The sequence below is a fragment of the Mesocricetus auratus genome, unplaced genomic scaffold, assembly GCF_017639785.1.
Source record: "Mesocricetus auratus isolate SY011 unplaced genomic scaffold, BCM_Maur_2.0 Super-Scaffold_100020, whole genome shotgun sequence".
In the NCBI taxonomy this organism is placed as follows: domain Eukaryota; kingdom Metazoa; phylum Chordata; class Mammalia; order Rodentia; family Cricetidae; genus Mesocricetus; species Mesocricetus auratus.
The window spans coordinates 18587242-18614353 of NW_024429201.1; the positions used below are offsets into that span (position 1 = coordinate 18587242).

The following is a 27112-nucleotide window of genomic DNA, read 5'->3' on the forward strand; positions in this document are numbered from 1 at the left end:
TATTAGTCCAGTATTTGTAGCTAAAATTGTATATACAGGTATACAGGACATCTCATTTAATTATCAAAACAGTCTTTTGGCATGCAACTGTTCCTCATTATTTTGTGGACAAGGAAATTAATAGTTTGACACATCAGTGGGCTGAGTCACATACCAGTGTGTATAGAACTGAAGGTGGAGTCTTGATCTGTGGACTAGTAAGTTCTATCTCTTCTTCCAGCCTAGATTGACTGCTAAGTGATGCATTGTGTGATGTAGGGCTACAATGCCCGGGGTAGATGAAGTATCTTCTTTTAGTTTTGAATGCCCTCGAAGAACTTCACACTAACATGAAATGCTTCGTCCAAGATCTGCAGAGTCTGCTAGGACCTGAATGGGCCAAGAATGGTCAGGGCAGAAGCCTGCTTTCCCAATGGACTGTGGGACTCTGGCTTCAGTTGGTGTTTGGGAATTCTTCATACAACGACAGATCCCTGCTTCAGCCTAAGATTGAAGTTTCTTCTGTCTGAACCTTTTCAAAGTTTTATCTGGGGAAACCAGAATTAGGATTTATGCTTGATCTCCTACTCTACTGCCCTATAACCGCTTATCTGAAAGATAAATTAACTAGGCAGAACTTATTTATTTATTGAGATATAGGGTCCGACTTTGTCCCTCAGGCTGACCTTGTACTTGTCATCCTCCTTTCTAAGCCTCCTACGTGGTAGGATTACAGGTGTGAGCCACTATACTCAGCTATCCTCAAGCATTTATGTTCGCATTTCTCATAGTGGGAAGAAATGGCAAATCAAGTAAGTTGGGGTAGTTTTTAGAAAATACTGTGCTAGAGAATTGTAATGATGACTTCTTGAAGCTGAGGGAAGATATATCTATTATCTATCTATCTATCTATCTATCTATCTATCTATTATCTATCATCTATCTATCTATCATCTATCTATCTATATATCTATCTATCTATTATCTATCATCTATCTATCTATCTATTATCTATCATCTATCTATCTATCTATCATCTATCTATCTATCTATCTATTATCTATCTATCTATCTATCTATATCTATCTATCTATTATCTATTATCTATCTATCATCTATTATCTATCTATCTATCTATCTATTATCTATCTATCATCTATCTATCTATCGATCTATTACCTATCTATCTATTATATATCTATCTATCTATCTATCTATCTATCATCTATCTATATATATATCCAGGGTGTTTTTATGTGCTATGACAAGATACGGAAGGGTGTGTCCTCCTAGTCCCCCTGTTGCTACAGGACCTGCTCACTGCTGTTTTCTGTGTGTATTGTCTCATTCTGGATGTGCTCTATCTGGTAAACTGCTTAACTCCTGTACTTCAGACTTTTGGTATCTCTAAAAGACACCTGAGAACCAGGCATGATTATGTACTCCTATAATCCTGTCATTTGCTGAGGCAGGAGGATTACTTTGAGTTTGAGGCCAGCCTGGGTTACATGATGAAACTTTAAACATGGGGCGGGGTGAGGGTTACTGGAGCAATGATTCAGTGGTTATGAGCACTTCATCTTCAGAGGACCTAGGTTTGAGTCTCAGCACCCACAAAGGGTGTTCCATAACTGCCTGTAACTAACTCTCCTGGCCTCTGCTGGCTCTGCGATTAAGAGTTAGAGATACAACACAGTGCTAGAATGCTTGCTTGCTTAGCACATACACGATTCACTGTCTGCTCTACAGAAATGCAAAGATACTTGTAATCTTAATATGCAAGTAATGTGCAATTTAGAACTGACCCTGTCAAAAGTGAAATAATAAATGTATCCAGGTAACCCTGCCTTCCAAAGTTAGTGAAACTTTAGCTGGGTGGTGGTGGTGTACGACTTTAATCCCAGCACTTGGGAGGCAGAGCCAGGCTAATTTCGATAAATTCAAGGTCAGCCTTGTCTACAGATAGAGTTCCAGAACAGCGAGGGCTACACAGAGAAACCCTGTCTCAAAACACAACAACAACAAAATATTAAACTTTAACAAAAGTTTTAAAAAAGGAAACTATTTTTTTAAATTATATCACTGAGGCTGGAGAGATGGCTCAGTGGTTAAGAACATTGGCTGTTCTTCCAGAGGGCACAGGTTCAATTCCCATCACCCACATAGCAGCTCCCAACTGTCTGTAACTTCATTTCCACAGGATCTGACATACACACCATCTCAGACATATATGCAGACAAAACACGAATGCACATGAAGTAAAAATAAGTTATTAAAAATACTGTGTTGCATTGATGTGTGTGTGTGGACTCGGGAGCCACTGCATGCTTTTGGAAGTCGGAGGACAACCTGAAGGAGTTGGGTTTTTTTTTTTTTTTTTTTTTTTTTTGTCCACTGTGTGGGTCTTAGGAACCAAACTCAGGTTTGTCAAGCTTTTCAGCAAGCTCATTTGCCTGCTGAGCCAAATGGCCTGCACAAAAATTGTGTTTTAAAAGTATGTGTGTGGGGCTGGAGAGATGGTTTAGTGATTAAGAACATGGGCTACTGTTCCAGAGGACCCAGGTTCGATTCCCAGTACCCACGTGACAAGCTCACAACTGTCTGTAGACCCAGTTCCAGGTATCTGATACCCTCACACAGAAATACATGCAGGTAAAACACCAATGCATAAAAAAAAAACCAATGCACATAAGAAAAATTAAAAAGTATATGTGTAGGGGCCAGTGAGAGGGCTCAAAAGATGGAGACAGTAGGATTATTGTAGCAGAGCCTTTATGTGCCTTGTAAATTGCAGTGTGTGTGTGTGTGTGTGTGTGTTGGGGGGGTGTGCTGGCGATGAAATCCAGGTCACACATGTTTTTACCCTAGGCATAGAAGTTTGAGCCAGCCAGGTAGTGGTGGTACACGCCTTTAATCCCAGCACTTGGGAGGCAGGTGGATCTCAGTAAGTTTGAGGCCCCACCTGGTTATAAAGTGAGTTCCAGGGCAGTCAGGATTGTTATACAGAGAAACCCTGTCTTGAACCACCCTCTCCCAAAGTTGAAGGTGAATTATTTTTGCTATAATCATTTAATTTCTACTTAAAGGTGTTGGGATGGGGGCTGAAGAGATGGTTCAGCAGTGTCTGCTCTTCCAGGAGTCCTGAGTTTAATTCCCAGCACCCACCCATACAGTGGCTCTGGCATAAAGATGTACATGCAGATAGATCCCTCCCATACATAAATAAATAAATCTTTTTAATCTCAGCACCCAGGAAGGCAGAGGCTGGCTGAACTCTGTGAGTTGGAGGCCCATCTACAGAACCAGTTCCAAGACATCCAGGGCTATGCAGAGAAACCCTGTCTCAAAACCACCTCCCCGCCAAAAACAAGTGTTGGAAAGGTTCACTTCTCAGTCTTTCAAGTTAAAACACTTTTTGTGTTTCAGTTACATCCCACTAGCTGAGCTAGTCACACATTTCCTTTCTTCTTTCTTTCTTTTCTTCTTCTTCTTCTTCTTCTTTTTTTTTGAGAGGCTTTCTCTGTATCGCTTTGGAGCCTGTCCTGACACTCGCTCTGTAGACCAGGCTGGCCTCGAACTCAGAGATCCGCCTGCCTCTGCCTCCCCAGTGCTGGGATTAAAGGCGTGCACCACCAATGCCTGGTTTACAGTTGTTCTTAGTTTTACAGACTGAAAAAAGTATTTCCGTAGGCAAGATAATTTTGTTGTTATCTTGAATGTGGTTGGAATATTAGCAATAATTATACTAGAATTACCATGCATCTGTGAACATTTGTTTTGCTTCAGCACCTTTTTTGGTTGTTGTTTTGTTTTTCATGACATTTCTCTTTGTAATAAACGTGGCTGTCCTGAAACTCAGTTTGTAGAACAGGCTGGCCTTGAACTCATAGAGATCCACTTGCTTCTGCCTCCTGAGCTCTGGGATTAAAGGGGTGTGCCACCACACCTGGCTGCTTTTAATACCCTTGTTAATGTAGTTTTAGTGCAAAACAGTGGAGTTCCAAAAGACTATGTTTGACCACCTGTCTCAGTAATGATGAATGGCAGAGAAAGATTTTTATCTTCTAAATTATTTATTTTTATTTCATTTATATTGATGTTTTGCCTGCATGTATGTCTGTATGAGGTGTCAAGATCTTGGAGTTACAGACAGTTGTTAGCTGCCATGTGGGTTCTGGGAATTGAACCTGGGTCCTCTAGAACAGTAGTCAGTGCTCTTAAACACTGAGCCATCTCTCCAGCCCCGAGAAAGATTTTTATTAAGGTGGACATGATGGGGAAAGCAGATGAAGGGGTTTGCTGATACCCAGTCTGTCTTCAGGGGGCTGAGAGGGACTTTGAGATTTCATAGAGAAAAGGGAGAGGCTTGTGGTTTGCATAGGTGACAGAGCAGGCGTTCTGGGTCAGGGCACGGGTCTGGTTCTGGAGAACTTGTTACTAATATCATCGCTGTGGGGCAGTCTGTTTACCATGAGGTGATTGTGCCCGTGCCCGTGCTGCAACCTCACATCATAGGTAATGGCCCTCATTTGGGAGGTAATCTGTCCTGCCAGGCTTCTCCTGGGAGTTAGTTTTGGTTCCTTGTCATAAAGATGTTTACGGATTAGACTTGTCATTCCTGGAATCCAAGAGAACTGCAGAAGGGAGCGAGAGAGAGTATAAGGTCAGTGACTGGTGCCCTTCATCTTCCTACATTAGTCTTAAAACATATTTCTAAAATTAATAGAGAGCCAAAGTTAAACAAAGCTAAAGTTATGAATGTGTCCCATTTCACAAGTTTGCTTGAAATGTATTTTAAATTTATTGGGGGAGGGATCCTCTTCTACTTTTGGTTTAAGGCGCGCTTGAGGTGTGTGTGCGGTGGAGATGTCAGGGGACCCGGCTTAGAGATGGCTTAGCAGTTAAAAGCATCTGTTGCTCTTCCAGGCATCTGTTGCTCTTCCAGAGGGTCCGGATTTGATTCCCATCATCCACATGGCAGATAACGAATATCTGTAACTTCAGTTCCACGGGATCCGATGCCATATTCTGTACCCCGCCCCAACTAGGCACACACATAGTGCACAGACGTGCATGCAGGCAAAAACACCCATACACATAAAGTAAAATTAAAAAAGACTCCCTAAGCCGGTGCATGACACACCCGGAACTTGTCGTTTTAGCTGTTTGGCCTGCAGAAATGCACCCCACAGTAGAAATCTTGGGCTCATCACTAATAATTGGTTTTTCTCTCCACAAGTTCAGCTGCCCCCACGCCCACTCTGGCCGTCCCTCAACCACACCAATATGCTTCCGCCTCCGAGACCGCACGCCGTTTCCATTATCCGTCGAGCATTCCCGCATCGCCTGGCATGGTTGAACGTTCGTGTTCTGGGTGGTTTCTCAGCCGGCTTCTCTCTGGAAGACTCGCCTAGCCTTGTTCTCCCGGATCCGGCCTCCTGAAGGCACGGTAAGCTCGTGGCCGCCGTCGCTCCCCAGCTCCCCGCTCTGGCAGTCTCTGCCTACAGCCGCCGGAACGCTTTCTGCGTGGCCCCAGCGCGCCGAGGACGGATGTTGGGCGGCGCTCTCTGCCTGACGGCACTTCCGGCGAGGGTCGTCTGCTCTGCTCCCGGGCGTCCGCGGCTGGAGGCCTGCGCGGCGACGAGGGTTTGGAGGACAGGAGGGACCTGGAGGAGAGGCCGAGGTGCAATGGCGGGGCTGGCTTCGGGGGAGCTGAACGCGGAGGGAGGGCGTGTGCTGGGCGACAGGCTGCCGCGGGGGAAGGGAGGTCCCGCCGCCTGGGCTCTGGTTTGCCTCGGCCCTCCGGCTGTGTGGCCCGGAGCGAGCGTCCAGCGCCAGAGCTGTCCATTTCCGAGAATCACGGACGGCGGTCTCCCTTGTCAGCCCTCCTCGTGCCAGGCGGGGTGAGCGGAGGCAGAGCCTCGCCCGTTGCCGTGCGCGCTGCGGCTCCCGTGTTGGTTGGTAGCATCCCCAGTTCTCTCCACAGCAAACACTCCGTGGGCTGACTTTTAGCTGCTCGGCGGGCAGATGGGTGCGATGGCTAAGATTCTGGGAAATGGATCAGTGTTGCGCTCTTCGGGGAGTTTTAACCCCTTCCCTGTCAGATTCCCCAGTATAAGCAGTTTTAATTAAGATGCCCTGTAAGATGCCCCCCTTTGCCCCCGGAGACAGGGTTTCTCTGTGTAGCAGCCCCGGCTGTCATGGAACTCGCTCTGTGAACAAGGCTGGCCTCGAAATCACAGAGATCCGCCTGCCTCTCTGCCTCCCGAGTGCTGGGATTAAAGGCGTGCGCCACCACCTCCCGGCTGGAAGATGCCCCTTTAAGAACCAAAATTTGTACAGTTTTTACTCATTGGTCCTTGTTGCCTCTGAACTTTCAGAGAATAATAAGAGTAAAACACAAAGCATTTTTGATATGATAGAACCACATTTTAAAAGTTTAGAAGCAATATATTATACGGTGTGCGTGTGCGCGGGCGCACTCCCACTTGGCCTGGGATCACCGGTGTACCCCGATATGCCCATCTCGAGCAAAATTTTCATTTTTAGTGTTCACATTAAGTCCAGAAAACAAGGTATGGGAATGTTGAGCTTAGTCACCTTATTTACGACTGGCATACACTCCTCGGATGGCACCAAGATGGTCACAGTGTTAAACAGCTCACGTTGTAAGACACTGTCTTTAGTTTTTCACTCAAGCCTGTCAAATCGGGATAGAGGGAGGTGTCATGTTAAGAAAAGAAGACAGGCATCTCCAGAAGCGGGATTGCTCTTTAGTCAGAGCAGCAGGAGGGCCACAGTCTCTGTGGCAGCTGTGGCTTGAGGGTTTGGGCTTGAGAGGGCAGGGGTGTATTGGGGAGAAGCTTGGTGGATCGTTTTCTGGCCTTAGCTCTGCCCCTGCAGTTTCAGATAGGAACTGTCAGCGCTGGCGGTTATTCTTGGGCATAGGGGTTTCTGGGCAAGCATTTGCCAGACGGAGATATTTTTGCCCTTTACAGGCAAATTGTCAGGTTTTCTGAGACAAATTAATCTCTGACAGAGATAATAAGAGACTTCTAAATTCTCTGGGAAATAAAGAGTTTAATAATATTGGATCGTGGCAGGTTTAATTAAAAAAAACCCTTTGATGTAGTCTCCAACTCTCTGACTTGTTAATAGATTTTAAATTCCAGAAGTCCATGTATTTTTTTTTTTTTTTGAGACAGGGTTTCTCTGTATTGTTTTGGAGGCTGTCCTGGAACTAGCTCTTGTAGATCAGGCTGGCCTCGAACTCACAGAGATCCGCCTGCCTCTGCCTCCCGAGTGCTGGGATTAAAGGCGTGCGCCACCAACTCCCGGCATATAGTCTATTCTTTAGTGAACAAGCTTTTGGTATGTGTTTTGTTTTCTGAGACAGAGTCAACTCTGTATGTCATACATTGTCTTCAGCATAGAGCTGGGCATATACCTTTAATCCTAGCACCTGGGAGGCAAGAGGCCGGCAGATTTCTGTGAGTTTGAGGCCAGCCTGGTGTACATACTGAGTTCCAGACTAGCAGGGCTATATACAAAGATCCTGTTTCGACAAAACAAAACAAAGGCTGTCCTGCTTCTGTGGGTTATTTCACTCAGCTCAGTTCTGTAGATTAAAAAAAGTTTCAGCCGGGCGTTGGTGGCACGCCTTTAATCCCAGCACCGGGGAGGCAGAGGCAGGTGGATCTCTGTGAGTTCCAGGCCAGCCTGGTCTATAGAGTGAGTGCCAGAGTGCCAGGATGGGCTCCAAATCCAAAAGCTACAAAGAGAAACCTTGTCTCAAAAAACCAAAAAAGTATTGCTTATAGTGTATAGTCCTCATTACCAAAAACTGTCATGTTTTCCCCCCTGCCACTGTTAGAAGATAGTCTTTTGTCCTCAGTGTCTTGGCATTTGAGAGTCCTTATGGGCATGTGGTGAGGAGGGAGACCACTCCCCCGAGTCTTATGTCAATTTTTCATCTTCTTTATTTGAGAGAGACTCTCACTTTGACTTTGTAGTCCACACTGGCCTGGAGCTCACTGTGTAGACCACACTGGTCTCTGACTTGCTACTGTGCTCCAGCCAGGATTATACTTGTGAGCTATCATCTCCAACAATTTTGTCTTAAATTATTAAAGAAGTAAATGTAATATGAATACACATAATAATTTGCAGAAAACTCCAACTATTCTTAATTCTATCATGCAGATAGAATTTTTCTTTACTAGTTAAGGTCATATCCCATAGGTAGTTTTTTGCCTTGTTGAATTATGAGCTATAGCATTTACCTATTTCATAAATGATATATTTCTTTTTTAAAAAAGATTTATTACATATACAGTGTTCTGCCAGAAGAGGGCACCAGATTGAATTGTAGATGGTTGTGAGCCACCATGTGGTTGCTGGGAATTGAACTCAGGACCTCTGGAAGAGCAATTAGTGCTCTAAACCTCTGAGCCACCTCTCTAGCCCTCGATAAATTTCTTTCTTTTTTCTTTTTCTTTTTTCCTTTTTTTTTTTTTTTTTTTTTTTGGTTTTTCAAGACAGGGTTTTTCTGTGTAGCCCTGGCTGACCTGGAACTTTATCTGTAAACTAGACTGGCCTTTCAGAAAGCTGCCTGCCTCCCAAGTGCTGGGATTACAGGCTTGTGCTACCCCCAGCTGGCTGATAAATTTCAATTTTTTATTTTAATAATATATTAATAACATCTTCAATCCCAGTTCCCTCTCCCTCTCATCCTTCCATGCCATCCACCATCCCCCCATCCCACCTCCATCCTCTCCCCAGGGAGGGTGAGGCCTTCCATGGGGGATCATCAAACTTTGTCAAATCATTTGGAGGAGGACCTAGGTCTTCCTCCGTGTATCTGGGCTGAGAGAGTATCCCTTCATGGGAAATGGGCTCCCAAAGTTCATTTGTGCACTAGGGATAAATAATAGTTCCTCTGTCAGGGGTCCCATAGACTGTCCAGGCATCCTAACTAGCACCCACATTGAGAGAGCTTGGTTCAGATCAATGCTGGTTCCCCAGTGCTGGGTTCATGTGCTCTCGCTTGCTCAGGTCAGCTGTTTCTGTGGGTTTTCCCAGCATGGTCTTGACCCCTTTGCTCATCCCTCCTCCCTCTCTACAACTGGAATCCAGGAGTATGGCTCAGTGCTTAGCTGTGGTCTGTTTCATATCATTTATTGGAAATAGAAAAAATAGTTTCATGACTTTGTATTTTCACAGAATTACTGAACAAAATACTAGATTAAAATATATTCTTATATTCTGATGTTTTAAATTTTGTCCTTAACTATCAAGTAATTGGATTCATTTTGGTTTTTTTTTTTTTTTGGATTCATTTTGTAATAACTGTCTTTAGAAAACTTGTGACCCAATGGTTTTTTACAGTTGAATAGGTATATATCAATATAAAAACATGGATGAAGAACCTGAAAGAACTAAGCGGTGGGAAGGAGGCTACGAGAGAACATGGTACGTAGAGTGTAGTTGTCCCATGTTGTAGACTTTGTCTTTTCTTCTTAATCTCAGTTTATTAAAGTGTGTTTATGCATGCTCAAACTCCTACACCTCAATGTGTAATCCAGTGAGTTTACTTTTTTGTATAGCTTTTGCCATAAACTATTGTTAGAACATTTTAATCATAACAGTAAGTTCCTTCATACTCATTCTGTTTCTACCACCTGTAGACAACTATGAATCCATGATCTATGGATTCACCTTTCTTGTACATTTTATGTCAATTTCAAAGCTCATTCATATTTATGTTTCTTTGTAATTGCTGGATAGTGTTCCATATACTGTCATGCTGCATTTTTGTTTATTCATTCAGCATTTTTGATCTAAATCGGATCTGATCTAAATGTTCCAATTTAGATTAGTTCCAATTTTTGGCTATTGTGGATTGTGCTGCTATAAACATATATATATATACAAATCTTTGCACATTTTTAATTTTTATTGGGTTAGGGTTTTTAGCTTATCTTTTCAAACAAATAAATGTTGCCTACAGGGAAATTCTTAAAGAAGATGAAACTGGATCACTTAAAGCTACGATAGAAGATATTCTCTTCAAGGCAAAGAGAAAAAGGTATGAAATGCTTCTATGAAGGATTCACAAAAGGAAAATATATTCTTGAAACCTTTCTGCCCTGCTGTAGCCATCTTTAGCACTTTCTTTTAACTGTGTGTTTAGTAGGGAAGCTCATCCATAATCGTCTGACTTGGGGTAAAGAACTAGCAACGAGCCCTGCCCCCCAAGAAAGCGGTGTTCAGAGGCTGTCCATGTATATTCCAAAAGTTAGTAATTCACTAAAAAAATTCAGATAGGTTGTTTTATTGAGTTTTTGGTAGCATATGGTGTTGAAATAAAATATTTTTTTATAATTTTAACAGAGTGTTTGAGCACCATGGACAAGTCCGACTTGGAATGGTAAATTATGATTTTTTTCTTTGGCTTGTGCAGAACTAGTGTGGATCAGAGGGATCCTCTGCCTTGATAGAATAAATGGTAAAACAACTACTTTGTAAAAGAATATATCTAAAGTGTATGTATAGGATGTTTGAATATTAAAAGGTATTTCTGTTTCTTCTAAAAAATGTACTTGAAATTTTTGTTCCTCATTTGTTTTTGGTAGATGCGCCACCTTTATGTGGTAGTAGATGGTTCGAGAACAATGGAGGATCAAGACTTAAAGCCCAATAGGCTGACTTGTACTTTGAAGGTATAGTAAAACCACTTAAATCTGTGCTAAATACAGGGAAAGAATACATGTATATATGAGTTCGAGGCAAGTCTGGTCTCTAGAGTGAGTTCCAGGACAGTTGAAGCTGTGAAGTGATGGTGCACACCTTTAATCCCAGAATTCAGGAGGCAGAGGCAGGTGAATCTTGAGTTCGAGGACAGCCTGGTCTACAGAGCGAGTCCCAGGACAGACAGAGCTACACAGAGAGACCCTTTCTGGTAAAACAAACTGTTAAGGGCAGCTTTTTCTTTGCTAGCCGCTTTGGTTTATCCCCCGCCAGCCGCCTGGGCTCTGCTGCATTGTAGTACCCAAATAAACACACAAGACGCTGTATTAATTATGAAGCTGTTGGCCTTGCTTGTCTCTTACTGGCTAGCTCTACTTTAAGTAATTACCCCATAATTGTTAATCTAAGTATGTCTCTTACCGGAGAATAGTTCCGGGATTCCTACCTCATGGCGGTTACATCTCGAACTCTCTTGTGTTCTCCTTCCCAGAGTTCTCCTGGACTCCTAGTCCCTCCTATCTTGGTTCCCTATAGGCTCAACAGTACTTTATTGACAAATACACAGGACTTCCCCCAACAACAAACAATCAAAAACAAAGGAGAAAGAGAAAGAAAACAAAAAAGAAGTCATTGCGAGCCAGGCGTTGGTGGCGCGCGCCTTTAATCCCAGCACTCGGGAGGCAGAGGCAGGCGGATCTCTGTGAGTTCCAGCCCAGCCTGCTCTACAGAGCTAGTTCCAGGACAGTCTCCAAAGCAATACAGAGAAACCCTGTCTCGAAAAACAAAACAACAAAAAAACAAAAACAAAAAAAGAATAAGTCATTGCTTTGGTTTATTAATTCCCTAAATCAGTGGTTCTCACCTTCCTAATGGTCTTAGGTCACCCCTGTGAAAGGGTCATTCTCCCCCAAAGGGGTCTCGCCCTCAGGTTGAGAACTGCTGTTTTTAGACTACTTATACCCTGGCCGCCCAAACTGATAATCATTCTCCTTTGACTTTTTGAGTCTGTTTTTTCCATTTACCAGGTAAGCAATATTCTAACTTATTTATTTAGTTTTTCCACATTTATTTAGTTTTAGTTTCTGTGTGGTCCTCCTGTCTGTCTTAGAAGTAACTCTGTAGGACAGACCCAGAGCTTTCCCTGCCTCTGTCTCCAGAGTGCTGAGACTAAAGTTGTGCACCGCCACACCCTGCTGATATTCTAATTTATTAGTGCCTGTTCTTGACTCTGCTCTAACCTCTCTTCACTGCAGCTTCCACTTACATTGTTTTACACGAGTCCAAATGGGTCCATCTTCTTTATGGTTTGAATTTCAAGATTAGAGTTTGCTGTGTTTCCTCAGCTGACCTCAAACTCCTTGTCTTCGGAGGCCTTGCTTCCAGTGTAGCCGGGACAGCAGGCATCTGGCACTGTGCTTGGCATACTTTCAGCTTTAACTGAGCTGTGTCTGTCTTATTACCTACTTCACGTGTAGATTTTCATTATATTTTTACAACTAAACATTTTCAAAATGTGTCTAAATTTATGACAAGATGAGAGTGTTACATTCCTGAATCCCAGCACCCAGGAGACAGAGAGGAGTACCACCCAAGGCTCGGTGTCAGCCTGTTCTATGAGTGAGTGCAGGCTAGCCTGGGCTGCACATGAGAGTGAGTGAGTGCAGGCTAGCCAGGGCTGCACATGAGAGTGAGTGAGTGCAGGCTAGCCTGGGCTGCACATGAGAGTGAGTGAGTGCAGGCTAGCCAGGACTGCGCATGAGCATGAGTGAGTGCAGGCTAGCCAGGGCTGCACATGAGAGTGAGTGAGTGCAGGCTAGCCAGGACTGCACATGAGAGTGAGTGAGTGCAGGCTAGCCAGGGCTGCACATGAGAGTGAGTGAGTGCAGGCTAGCCTGGGCTGCACATGAGAGTGAGTGAGTGCAGGCTAGCCTGGGCTGCACATGAGAGTGAGTGAGTGCAGGCTAGCCAGGGCTGCGCATGAGAGTGAGTGAGTGCAGGCTAGCCAGGGCTGCGCATGAGCGCGAGTGAGTGCAGGCTAGCCTGGGCTGCACAGTGAGACACTGTCTCACTGACATTCTTGTTCCCCCAAACGTCATGAGAAGTGCTGCTTAATCAATAGATCCTACAGAACACTGACATGTTTATTGTTGCTGCTTTGTTTTTTATATAACACTTCCTTTTAATTTTCTTTCAACAGTTGTTGGAATATTTTGTAGAAGAATATTTTGATCAAAATCCTATCAGTCAGGTATGTAGATAAATGGTAGAATTCAGAACTAGATTCCCATTTTGCTGCCAGATATGGTTTATTTTGAAAAAAGAGGCATATTTTCTGTGAAGTATTGAGGAAACCAGGTTATGTACCTATTTTTGGTATAATTAATAGTGTTGAGTAAATAATTCTAAGTTAAGCATGTACTGTGTTTTAATAATGTGTAGTCATTTCATAGCTTGATTTGTCAAAAGCACCATGAGAAAAAATTTCATGTATCTTCCTAACTTCTTTGACAGTTACTAATTGATAGTCCATGTATTTTTTTAATGAAGAGGAAATAATTTGTTATATTAAAGCAATAATTTTTTGTTTTCATTTTGAGATTGGAATAATTGTGACTAAGAGTAAAAGAGCTGAAAAACTGACTGAACTCTCAGGTATGCATAAAAGTATCTGTACCTAACTCTGAATTCGTGCCCATGTTTCAAATTGAGTTCTGAAGTGTTGGATGTATTGCATTGGAAGTAAAAATGTTTATTTAAGTACACATTCTTATCCTGAAAATAGGATAGCTAATTGTTAACTATTCATAAAATTCACATAATTCTCAATTTAAAAAATGTCTAATTTAGAGAGTATAAAAGTTGAATTGGGCTATTTATAAATGGCTTGGAGCACTTGTTCTTGCAGAGGACCTGAATTTAGTTCTCAGCACTCACATGGGGACTCAAACTGTCTGTTACTCCAGTTCCAGGGGATCTGACACCCTTTTCTATCCATATACATGCAGGCAGAACTGTCATACATATAAGTTAATGGCAGTTTCTTTTGCCTTTATTATTATATATGCTGTTACAAATTTACATCATTTTTTTGTAAAATATACTATTCCTTAAATTATGTTCTTAATCTTTTCTATTAGTACACATAAAGGAGATGACATATTTTGTTCACTAATAGTTCTTACTCTAGCCATAAGGAATCAAATATACACTTGCCAAAAGTGTGCCAGGAAATCAGTTGACAACAATCTCCACTAAATAGTCTTAGGGGATGTTAGGGATGTAGCTTAGTAAGTAAGGCCCTAGGTTTGATCACCGGTACCATAGGAAACAAAACCAGGGGCAGGAGAGATGGCTCAGTGGTTAAGAGTGAGCACTGGCTGCTCTTCCAGAGGATCCAAGTTTATATGGGTACCCACATTGGCCCATAATCATCCATAACTCCAGTTATGTGTGATGCTGGCTTCTGGTCTCTAGGGACAACCAGGCACACACATGGTTCACAGATATCTGTGCAGCCAAAACAGCCATACACAATTAAAAAAAACAAAACCACAAACCGACTCAAAAAGGAAATTGGTATACATTCAAAGGTGGACTGATTTCTCATGTAGCTGTTTCTAGGGATCCTGTCTGTGTCTGACTTTATTCTCTTAGAGAAATGCTGTTTTCTAATAGCCCCAAGTTTGTATGGCCAGTGTATTCCATAGCTTCAGCATAACTTTAGTAGGACTGGTCTTTCTCATGGCTTGTGTATCCAACAGCTGTTGGAGCAGCCAGGGAGATGAAATGTTTTGTTGGTTGGCTTAGATTACGCTGTGCCCGTAGCAGAATGGAAGGTGAGCCCCACAGACTAAGTAGGATTATCATGTGATTGAGGAAGGAGTGTTCCTCTAACAATGTCAACCCTCTTTCCTTTCCCTCCTGTCCTCAAATTCAAAGCAGTTTTCTGAAGATGGCAGTGAATTCATATGTTGAAAAGATGAAATAGCATTTAGAGATTCTTTTTTTGTTTTGTTTTGTTTTTTGTTTTTCGAGACAGGGTTTCTCTGTGGCTTTGGAGGCTGTCCTGGAACTAGCTCTTGTAGACCAGGCTGGTCTTGAACTCACAGAGATCTGCCTGCCTCTGCCTCCCGAGTGCTGGGATTAAAGGCGTGCGCCACCAACGCCTGGCACCTTTAGAGATTCTGATAAGCTTCTTGGACAGCTTCGCTCCTTATAGTCAGACCAATGCTGTAAGCCAGACTGACACTGAAGTAATCTGCATTTCCCCCTGTGCTCATAACACAGTGAATCTATAAATAGTTGTGTGGCATGGTATTGGGGAGTGGGGAAAGTGAATAGAGAACAGAAGATCTAGGTTTGGGTGTTGGTACTCCTACCATTAGGTAGGTCTGTGTCTGTCAACACATCATTTCATTTGTTTGGATTTGTTAGAAAATGAAAATAGACAAATGAAAAGACCCAATTTTTTTGTTTTGTTTTTTTTTGTTTTTCGAGACAGGGGTTCTCTGTAGCTTTGGAGGCTGTCCTGGAACTCACTTTGTAGACTAGGCTGGTCTCAAACTCACAGAGATCCGCCTGCCTCTGCCTCCCCAGTGCTGGGATTAAAGGCGTGCGCCCCCAACGCCCGACTAAAACCCAAATATTTAAAAATAAACCAGGTACCATGCAAACCTGTATTCCCAATTCTCAAGACACTGAAGCAGGAGAATTACAAGTTCTAGGCCACCCTGGGCTAATGAGTTTGAGGTTGTCCTTAGCTATGTAATAAGATCTAGTCTCAGGTCCTCAAAACACAGCAAAATAAGACAGGAAAAGGTAGTAAGACCCAGCAGTTACCTGTGAGTTGGTTATGGCAGTGTCTTGGTGATGTCTGTCAAGTGTTCTAGAAGCATGCAGGGCACAGATGGTCTTTTCAGATAGTCTTTCAATCCTCCCAGACGTTACAGAAAGTAATACAGCTGCTTATTTGTTGAATCTTCCCTTTTTAGGTATTTGTTAATGCTTGTTTTCTTTCCCCAAGAGGTAATGGGAATTATGACATTTTTCCATGACATTATGACATTATTTCCCTAATACAAATTTATATCTCATTGCGTTTTTCTTTGCTCATCTACATAAAAGTTAATCTTTTATGTCAGTAATGTTTCTAGAAAGTTTTCATTGTTTTGTTTTTTGACACTTTGTAGCCCAGGCTGGCCTAGAATCTACAATCCTCCTGCTTCAGAGATGCTAAAATGAAAGTATTGATCTTACAAATGATAAAATACAGAGATACTAAAAGTAAAAAAAATTCACTCTAGGTTAACATAATTTTAAATGTATAATAATGTATACAGATATTTTTCACTCTAGGTTAACATAATTTTAAATGTATAATAATGTATACAGATTTTATATCTATATAGCAAAATATAGATAGTAGACTTTCTACCGGACATTTCTGATAAAAATAGAAATCGAAATCATTCTGTAAATCAAATACTTTTCTATATAGAGTTTTATTAAACGTTATTTCATTTTACTTTAGGAAACCCAAGGAAACACATAACATCTTTGAAGAAAGCTGTAGATATTACCTGCAATGGAGAACCATCTCTCTATAATTCCTTAAGCATGGCTATGCAAACCCTAAAGTTAGTATTTTTAAAATTTGTTTTTAATTATGTGTGTGTGTGTGTGTGTGCATGTGTGTACATGAGTCAAGCATGCCAGAAGAGAGTGTCAGATCCCTTGGAGCTGGAGTTACAGGCATTTGTGAACTGCCCAGCATGGGTGCTGAGACTTGAACTCTGGGCCTCTGCAGGAAATTCCATGCTTGTAGCTGCTGAGACATCACTCCAGGTCCCATTTCTTTCTTTCTTCGTTCCTTTCTTTGTCCCTCCCTCCCTCCCTCCCTCCATCCCTCCCTCCCTCCCTCCCTCCCTCCCTCCCTCCCTCCCTCCCTCCTTCTCCCTCCGCTTTCCCTCCTATTTCCACCCCTTCTTCCCTTTTCTTCCTCTCACAAGACAGTATTTTCCAATGTTGTTCTAGTGTAACTGAGAATGACCTGAACTCTTGATTCTCTAGTTTCTACCTCCCCAATGCTGAGATTACAGGCATTACAACCATAACCAGTTTATATTGTTATTTATAATTGTTTCAGAATTTTTTTATGAGTTGTATTAGGTCTTCATGATGCCTGTTTTAACAAATAAATTAAGTAGGAAAAGATCTAAAATATCATGTATGATGTTTATTTTGATGTTGGCTATTTTTTTTTAAGATTTATTTATTATGTATACACTGTTCTGTCTGCATGTACACCTGCAGGCCAGAAGAAGGCCCAGATCTCATTCCCGATGGTTGTGAGCCATCATATGGTTGCTGGGAATTGAACTCAGGACCTCTGGAAGAGCAGCCAGTGCTCTTAACCACTGAGCCATCTGTCCAATCCAATGTTGGTTATTTTTAATTTGTATTTTATCAGTTAAAGTATATCTGTAATGGACTGGGCGTTGGCGGCACACGCTTTTAATCCCAGCACTTGGGAGGCAGAGGCAGGTGAATCTCTGAGTTCGAGGCCAGCCTGGTCTACAAGAGTTAGTTCCAGGACAGCCTCCAAAGCCACAGAGAAACCCTGTCTTGAAAAAAAAAAAAACCGAAAAAAGAAAAAGAAAAAGTACATCTGCAATGGGCTTAGAAAAATACAAGAAAATTCTCAGCAGTACACAAGAATTATGAAGAAAATTTAATTGACTATAAATTGAATGGCTAGGCATGGCATTGCATGCTGGTAATACCAGTACTCCAGAGGCTAAGGCAGAAGGCTTATGAGTTTGAGTTATATTGTAAGATCTTGTTGAGAGAGAGATTGAAATTAGAATTAAAAAAATTTTTTTTGAGACAGAGTTTCTTTGTGTGGCCTTGGCTGTCCTAGAACTCGATCTGTAGACCAGCCTGGCCTTGGACTCTTGAGATCCAATTTCTCTGCCTCCTAAGTGCTGGGATTAAAGGTGTGTGCTACTACTGCCTGGTGAAATTTAGAATTTAATACCAAATAATAATCGTGGATTGGCTGTAACTTTACTAACATATATACCACACTTCGTAGCTTAAATTTATAAACCATGTGTACTGTCCCTTTTAGCTTAGTGTAATTTGTTTGATCTATTGGAATGTGTCTTGACCTCTTTTTATAGACACATGCCTGGACATACAAGTAGAGAAGTACTAATCATCTTTAGTAGCCTGACAACCTGTGATCCGTCTAATATTTATGACCTCATCAAGGTAGGACCAAAACTGAAGCTAGACTCTAAAGGAAATTCTGTAGTAAATTTATTACTAGTTTTCAGAACATTACATTTCAAAGTTATTATTCATAAATATTTTTCTTTTTCTCTGGAAATCATTCATATTTTTGGATCTTATGAAGACCTTGAAGGCAGCTAAAATCAGAGTGTCTGTTATTGGATTGTCTGCAGAGGTTCGAGTTTGCACTGTACTTGCTCGTGAAACTGGTGGTATATATCTACTATCTTCAATAATTGTAATTACTGTGTAAGAAATAATTTATTAATTAAGTAGGAAGTTTTACACCATTAAGCTGAAACCATTTTATGCCTGTAGTCAAAAATATAGCTGTAATCTTAAACATTTCATTGATTTTTTTTTTGAATTTTCAGTAAGTCACTGTTTAGAGTTATAATTTTCAAAAAATTTGTAGCCTCACTATATGTAATTCTTTGTAAAGACTGTAGCTTGGCTTTAATTTTAGTTACTATTATTCCTAGAGAATTTGATTGAGAGATTTTATTTAAATCATTTTTAAATGATAATTTACTTAATGAATTGTATATAAACTTACACAGAAACCTTTTTTATAACTGCTGTGTTTTGCTTCTCTTGTTAGGCACATACCATGTTATTTTAGATGAAACCCATTACAAAGAGTTGTTAACACATCATGTTAGCCCTCCTCCTGCCAGCTCAAGCTCCGAATGCTCACTCATTCGTATGGGTACGTGTTTCTTTTGTGCTGGTTTACATGTGTGCCTTTGGTTCAAACTAGGCATTCTGCTTTCAGTTGTGCAAGTCATTGCTTTGACATTTAAGAATTTGTTTCTTACTTAAATCCTTAACAATAAAACACTGCATGTTGAAGCATGTTTATAAAATGAAGAGAAATTTAAAGCAAACTATAGTCAAGTCATATGAAAGCACTTCTGACCTTCTTGTTAAGCTAAGAGGGTACAAAGGTATTTTATTTAAGGAAAAATACTTGTGGTAAGAAATTTGATAAATAAGCTGCAAGGTCTTTATTATATAATCAAAGTATGCCATACAAACTGCAAAGACAGAAAGTTGCAGAGACTGCAACAAATTACTTTTTTTAGGGAGTAGGAAATGAATGGTCATAAAAGTGATCATTTAATTTTTTTTTTTCTGAGACAGGGTTTCTCTGTGTAGTCCTGAATGTCCTGGAACTCGCTATGTAGACCAGGCTGGCCTTGAACTCACTGAGATCTACTTGTCTCTTACTACCAGGTGCTGGGATTAAAGATGTGCACCACCACTACCTGGCACCTTTGCTTTTATTTGTTCATTTATTTAATTATTTTGTGATGCTGGAGATTAAAACCAGCCTTGTACATACTAAACATATGCCATGCACTTGAGCTTCCCTTAATCATCTGTTTGTATTTGTAGGTTCATTTTTCAATTTTATGTAATGATCTCTCTCTTGCTCTCATTCTTCTGGTTCCTGCTTTCCCTCAATATGTATTCATATTCTTGAATTGTATATGGAAAATAAATGAAAAGTTTTTGCATCTCAAAAAATTAATAATATTTTCATGCACTCATTAAAATACAATATATTCTGGTCATACTTATGCCCTCTTTCTTCCTTTAATTTCTCCCATATCTATTCCCTCAAATTTCAAAAATTTAAACAAATAAGTGCTTAGATAAAGAGAAACTATATCATGTAATATATATTTAGTTATATTAGAAACTATATAAAATGTGTGAACTTTTTCTTTTTAGATACAGTATTGCTAAATTAAAATATAAATATAAAATTTGAAATGTGAGGTCATATGGCTAGATCATTCTCCCTTTTCCGCTACTTTTTCTTACACCTTGGAATTTGATTTTCATCATAGTATGATAAATACATATGTACTTAGAAGGAAAAAGCTTTTTTACAAGTTGGTTGATTTTTCTGTTAGGACTGTTTTTAGTTTCATAGTCCTAAAATTCTGTTGTCTATAAAAAGAAATTAATGCTTTAATTTTTTTAAACTTGTAAAGGATTCCCTCAGCACACCATTGCTTCTTTGTCTGATCAGGATGCGAAACCATCCTTCAGCATGGCGTAAGTAAAGTGATAGTTTAACATTTAAAATTCATTCCTCTAAGTTTTTTTTTTTTTTTTTTCGAGACAGGGTTTCTCTGTATTGTTTTGGAGGCTGTCCTGGAACTCTCTCTGTAAACCAGGCTGGCCTCGAACTCACAGAGATCCACCTGCCTCTGCTTCCCAAGTGCTGGGATTAAAGGTGTGCAGCACCAATGCCTGGCTCTTCCTTTAAGTTTTAAGTTTTAACTTAAAATAGATAGTCTTGAAATATAATAATACCTTTATTTATTTATTTATATTTTTTAAGACGGGTTTTTCTTTAGCTATGGAGCCTGTCCTTGAACTCACTTTGTAGACCAGGCTGGCCTGGAACTCACAGAGATCCGCCTGCTTCTGTCTCCAAAGTTCTGGGGTTAAAGGCGTATAATGATTTTTATAAACTAATATTATCTACACAGCCATATAAAGAAATGATTTTCTTTGTATATGTCTATGTTGTGATAGTTAGGATACAATACTAAGTAAAATGTCAAAGTATAAATATATAATATATTGCCAGTCCTCTAAATTAAGGGTGAGGGAGGTGTGTTGATTTACACCTGTAATTCCAGGACTCAAGGACTGAGGCAAGGTGATAGTTTTGAATTTCAGATCACTCTGGGTTATAGAATGAGATTCTATCTCAAAATCCATATATGTGTATATATATATATATATATATGTATATATATATGTATGAGTAGATGTATTTACTTGTTTATTTTAATGATAAAAAATAATAGTGAGAATAGAAAGTTAAAAAATTTATCTTGGGGCTGGAGAGATGGCTCAACGGTTAAGAGCACTGACTGTTCTTCCAGAGGTCCTGAGTTCAATTCACAACAACCTTGAATGAGATCTGGTGTCCTCTGCTGCTGGCATGCAGGCAGAAGACTGTATACACAATAATTAAATATTTAAAAAAATTATCTTGGTGGGTGCTTGGGTAACTTAGGGAGACTTCTCAGAATAAAAAGGCAAAGGAGGGCTGGGGATGAGCTAAGTGGTAAAGTGCTTAACTTTTCTGCATAAGACTGCAGGAAGGACATTTAATAGAGCCCGTAGTAATGGGGCCAGATTAGGTTAGTTGTCTGATCTAGACCAGACTAGTGATACTTAAAACAAACTTTGAATAGATCAGTTAAGTATCTAAGTCACTTCACTCTAAAACAAAGCCCAGAATATTTATGGAGAAAGTAGTTAGCATCCAGAATAACATTTTACAATATCTGACAGCATGCAGAAATGACTAGGCAGCCAGCAGTGCTGATGTACATGGCTATATGCCAGCACTGGGGGATGAGATAGGAGGATCATGGGAAGTTTAAGGTTGGCTTGGATAATATAGAGACACTGGGAAGGGGAGAGGGAAATCGGTGTGGGGGAGGCAAATTTCCCTAGAGAGAGAATATGAAAGAACGAGAAAAACAAAGAAAAATTACAGAATGGAAGCCAGAAGACACTTACTGGAATTCGGAGATGACTATTAACAAGGAGAACTTGAAACTGTATAAAAAGACTCAAGTCAAACTTCTAGAAATGAAGAATATAAAGTCTGTGAAGAAAAGTGTACTGGAAGGGCTGAAGGGATGCCTCAGTGGTAAGATCATGTAATGTTCCTCCCCAGGACCAAAGTTTGGTTCCTAGCATTGGGCAACTCACAGCTGCCTATGACTCCAGGTCCAAGGGATCTAACACTTCTGTTCTCTGAGGGCACCTGTACTTATGTGCACAACCCCCACTCCCTGGAATTAAAAATAAAATAAATCTTAAGAAAAGGATTAACAGATTGGTCAGTGCAAGAGAAAGAGAAAAAAAATAATAAATTCAGAGGCAGTAAGAGAAACTTCAAAATAAATTCAGAAAAAAACGACAGCATTAGTGAGCAATGAGAAATAATTGTTTTCAAGTAAAATTTTGCTCATTTGTCTATTTTTTTTTTAAAGACTTGGTCTCACTGTGTGGCTCTGGTGGGTCTGAGACTCACTATTAGACCAGGCTGGCCTTGAACTCACAGAGATCTGCCTGCCTTTGTCTTCTGAGTGCTAGGATTGAGTTATATACTTTTCACCTTTTAAAAATAACTGTTTCCTCTCACAGGCATTTGGATAATAGCACTGAGCCAGGACTTACACTGGGAGGCTATTTCTGCCCACAGTGTCGAGCAAAGTACTGTGAGCTTCCTGTTGAATGTAAAATATGTGGTAAGAGCCCTATTATCTGTACTCAGTAAATTAGTATTAAATAACTTTCTATCTGTATCGCTGCTAAAATAAACAAAAATATTGAGTCCTGCTTATTATGTACTTAACTTGTACAAAGGAAATAGAAATAATCCACTTCTAAGAATGAACACAGTATCATAGAAGTTTCCTGATTCTCTTTCTGATAAATGTGCTCTTTAAAAGCACTATAGTAGCTGGACAGAGGTGGCGCATGCCTTTAATCCCAGCACTTGGTCTACAAGAGCTCGTTTCAGGACAGCCTCCAAAGCCATAGAAAAACGCTGTCTTGAACCCCCCCTCCCAAAAAAACAAAAAAGAAAAGCACTATAGTAGATTTTTTTTTTTTTTAACGAGACAGGGTTTCTCTGTATTGTTTTGGAGGCTGTTGGTCCAGCCTGGCCTCGAACTCACAGAGATCCGCCTGCCTCTGCCTCCCGAGTGCTGGGATTAAAGGCATGCGCCACCAACACCTGGCTCATTTTGGGCCTTTTAATAAAATCATTATATATAAGTAGAATGAGGAGCTAATATAATTCTAAGATCTTTCATTTTTAAGTAAGGAAATAGTTTTCTAAGAGAGGTTATGCATTTAATGACAGAACGAATTCGATCCTGTAATCTTTCTTATTTTTTTTATTTTTATTTTTGGTTTTTACGAGACTGGGTTTCTCTGTATTGTTTTGGAGGCTATCGGTCCAGCCCGGCCTCGAACTCACAGAGATCCGCCTGCCTCTGCCTCCCGAGTGCTGGGATTAAAGGCGTGGACCACCACCGCCCGGCTTACCTGTAATCTTTCTTTATGGCTACAGGTAAAGAACACTCAAGGTCCTAAAAATACTGAGTGCTGGATATGTAGCATAACGGCAGGTTTTAGTGTGTGTGAGGCCCTAGATTTGATCCCCACCTCTAGGAAAATGGAAATAAAGACACTTGGAAGTAGTTTTTCTAGTGTATCACTTGACTTTTCAGCTATTGTCTATGAGGTTGTGCTTATTAATGTTTCTGTCTTTATGCATTAGGTCTTACTTTGGTGTCTGCACCTCACTTGGCACGATCTTACCATCATTTATTTCCTTTGGATGCTTTTCAAGAAATTTCTCTAGAAGAATATAAAGGAGAAAGGTATGTGAGTTTTGATTAATTCATATGTTACAGTGGTAAACTAATATTTGAAACAGTTACCACCTAAAGTTATATTAATTTGTGTAAAATTATTTTTAATATAGGAAATGAGATGTAGACTACTCTGTATTTATAGAAATCTGTTTACTTCCCTAAACTCACATATTTGTGGTTAAGAGTGATGATACATTGGTTTGGTGGGGGTTGGGGTGGGGGTTGGGGGCTAGAAAGATAGCTCAGTGGTTAGGAGTGTGGACTTCTCTTGGAGAGGACCAGGTTGGGTTCCCAGCACCTCACAGCTGCCTGTACTTCCAGCTCTAGGAGAGTCTATGCCTTGTCTCTTGTATCTGCACTCATCTGCGCATGCCCATACACAGACACACACTCATATACATACTTAAAACAAATTTTTTTTTTTTTTTTTTTTTTTTTTTGGTTTTTCAAGACAGGGTTTCTCTGTGTAGCTCTGGCTGTCCTGGAACTCACTCTGTAGACCAGGCTGGTCTCAAACTAACAGAGATCTGCCTGCTTCTGCCTCTTGAGTGCTGGGGTTAAAGGTGTTTTACCCCTGCTTGATTATAGATTTTTAGGAAATGAATATTTTCTATTTCCAAGAGCATCAGCATTTGGAAACCTTTGGTCACTGCATCCATTCATGAATTCTCATGCTTAAAAATAGCATAGAAGAAATTTCATATGCTGATGGAGAGATGACTCAAGGACCCCAGGATTTTACTGTCCAGCTAGCCTAGCCATTCAGTGAGCTCCAGGTTCAAAGAGAGACCCTGTTTCTTAAGACAGGGTAGAGGATGATTAAGGAGGACACGCCATGTCAACCTCTGGCCTCTATGTGTGTACACATGCCACATAGGGAAAAGAAGTTATTGTAAACAAGCATGTCTAGATCCCTTTGGTTTTTAAAACTGCTTCATATTTCATGGGCATATTATATATAATACATATATAACCAGTTTCTCCCTATTGAATACTGAAGATCATTTCTTGCTATTAACAAATAATATTCATGTCTATATCTCTGAATTTTTTTAAGATTTATTTATTTATTATGAATACAACAGCCTGCCTCCATATCTGTCTGCAGGCCAGAAGAGGACATCAGATCTGATTATAGATGGCTGTGAGCCACAATGTGGGTGCTGGGAATTGAACTCAGGACCTCTGGGAGAGCAGTCAGTGCTATTAACCTCTGAACCATCTCTCCAGCCCCTCTCTGAATTTTTATACAGGAATGTACATACAAATTCTCAAGTAGAATTGCTGAGTCAAAGTTATATAAATTTTGTTAATGTTGTAAAATTGTCCTTTTCCCCCCAAGAAAAAATGATTTCTTTATCCCTGGTTGTCTTGGAACCAGCTCTGTAGACCAGGCTGATCTTGAACTCACAGAGATCTGCTTGCTCTGCCTCTTGAGTGTAGAGATTAAAGGCGTGTGCATCTACCACCTGTCAAAGTTGTTCTTTAAAGAGGCTTTATATATTTATATATTTACCCATGTTTGACTGATACTAAGTATTATGAAAGTTTTTTATATTGGTCCAAATTGACAAGTCAAAACCCAAGTTGCATTGTTATAAGTTGTATTGAAGTGTGAAACCTAGTAGAGGGGTTGGAAGATAGAGCTGAAATATGCCGAAAAGTAGGTAAAAGTTGTAATATGGTGTTAATAGGAGAGTTAAAGATGAAACAGGTGAATTTATGTTGAAGGTCCACTGTGAGAATAATATGAAAAAGAAAGATATATTGTAGGGTATTAAAATATCTTCCTTTTAAAAAGATAATTTTCTGCCTGGCAGTGGTGGCAAATTTTAATCCCAGCACACAGGAGGCAGAAGCAGGTAGATCTCCATGAGTTGAAGGGCAGCCTGGTCTAGAGAGCAGTTCCAGGACAGCCAGGACTGTTACATGGAGAAACCCTGCCTCAAAAAACCAAAGCAAAACAAAAAAAACTAAAGTTTTTATACAATTGTGAAAATTTAAAATATATAGCAAAATACTAAAACTGTCAGTTATACAAAGTGCTAATCAGAGCTTTCAGCTTCACATTTAGAGGGAAAAATACACCTTACTTAAATTATGTTCCCAGGCCAGCGGCCAGCTTCCTGTTATGAAAACATAAAGGTGTTTTCAGACTTGTGAGGTCTCAAAAAGACCCTTCTGAGGGAGGGCTGGCACAGTACATACAGGCACCTGCCACCAAGCCTGATGACCTGAGTTCAATCCTGAGGACCCACATGGTGGAAGGAGGGAAGTAACCCACTCAGTTGTCCTGTCTTTCATCTGCATGTCATTCCACACAAATACCCACACACATATACAGATAAGTAAATAAAATATTGTAAAAACTGCTTAACAAAGAAGAGGTACTTGGGAGATGATCTGGGAGAAGTAGGGGTGAGAAGGAGATGGACATGGGATCTGCAGACAGATGTCTAACTGCAGCAAGCCCAAGGAAGCTTTAGGGTAAAGGTGAGGAGAGCCAGAGTGACGTCTGTTTAGGGGGAATAGTCAGTCTTGTTTTGGAAAGTCGGAATTCTCCAAGAAAGATTTCTTGAGGGGAAACAATAGATTTCCTGAGAGTTAAATGTATTCAGAGGCTGTTTAGACTATTCAGGGAGAGATTAGAGTTGAACTGTGTCAGTTATGTAGAAAAGTAAGTTTGCAATTAACTAACACCCAAAAAAGTCTTTAAAAGAAGAAAATTCAGGGCTGAGGAGATGGCCCAGTTCGTCAGATGTTTGCTATTGCTATACAAACCTGAGGTCTGGAGTTCAGATTCCCAGCACTCAGGTAAAATGCCAGGCCCAGCAGTGTGTGCCTATAATCTTAGCACTGGGGCTGCAGAGGATTCCTAGGGCTTGCCATCCTTGTAATCGAGCCAGTCATTGAGCTCCAGGCTCCATAAGAGACATTATCTTAAAAATAAGTTTGAGTTGGGTAAAACAAACAACAATAAGATGGAGAGTAATAGAAGAAGACGCCGAGGTAATGAATGATCTCTGGTCTCCACATGTACTGGCCCGTTCACTATCACTTACCCATACTTCACACACATAAAGAAAGGAAAAAAGGGGGCTGGAGAGATGGCTCAGCGGTTAAGAGCACTGCTTTTCTTCCAGAGAACCCAAGTTCAATTCCCAGCACCCACATGGCAGCACACAACTCTGTAACTACAGTTCCAGGGGATCTGACACCCTCTAGCAAACACACATGCAATCAAAAAACCCATGCACATGAAATGAAAACAAATACATTGTAAAAAAAGAGGGAAAGCTCTGCTGTATTACTTGTCATAGCTGAAATGTTTATATGTGTATTTAAGTAGTCTGATGTTGGTATTCGGAATAGCAGCAAGTGCTTTTAACAGCTGAGACATCTGTAAAAATTTTGAAGGTACTTCTGGGGAGGTAGAAATGAAATGAGGAGAATAAAAAAAGGTTGCTTTTTGTTTGTTTTTTTGAGACAGGGTTTCTCTGTGTGGTCATGCTGTCCTGGCACTCACTCTGTAGACCAGGTTGACCTCAAACTCACAGAGATCCACCTGCTTCTGTCTGCCAAGCGCTGGGATTAAAGGCGTGCGCCACCCCTGCCATGCTAAGATTGCGGTTTTGTAATAAATTCTGAGAATCTGTGTGCAG

The 27112-nt window shown here is 40.6% G+C and overlaps 1 protein-coding gene across 1 annotated transcript in view; it reads left to right on the forward strand.

The window, feature by feature from the left end:
* Positions 1 to 5544: 5544 nt before the first annotated feature.
* Positions 5545 to 27112, forward strand: part of LOC101825183 (general transcription factor IIH subunit 2) — a 29235-nt gene continuing 7667 nt past the window's right edge. The window contains exons 1-14 of the mRNA XM_040728849.1: positions 5545 to 5662; positions 9367 to 9450; positions 9989 to 10066; positions 10372 to 10408; positions 10614 to 10700; positions 12926 to 12976; positions 13326 to 13380; positions 16259 to 16364; positions 17910 to 18000; positions 18146 to 18233; positions 18623 to 18730; positions 20025 to 20088; positions 22210 to 22313; positions 23354 to 23456. Coding sequence (XP_040584783.1) covers positions 9395 to 9450; positions 9989 to 10066; positions 10372 to 10408; positions 10614 to 10700; positions 12926 to 12976; positions 13326 to 13380; positions 16259 to 16364; positions 17910 to 18000; positions 18146 to 18233; positions 18623 to 18730; positions 20025 to 20088; positions 22210 to 22313; positions 23354 to 23456 — 1028 coding nt within the window. The 5' untranslated portion in view covers positions 5545 to 5662; positions 9367 to 9394. The remainder of the gene's footprint in view (positions 5663 to 9366; positions 9451 to 9988; positions 10067 to 10371; positions 10409 to 10613; positions 10701 to 12925; positions 12977 to 13325; positions 13381 to 16258; positions 16365 to 17909; positions 18001 to 18145; positions 18234 to 18622; positions 18731 to 20024; positions 20089 to 22209; positions 22314 to 23353; positions 23457 to 27112) is intronic.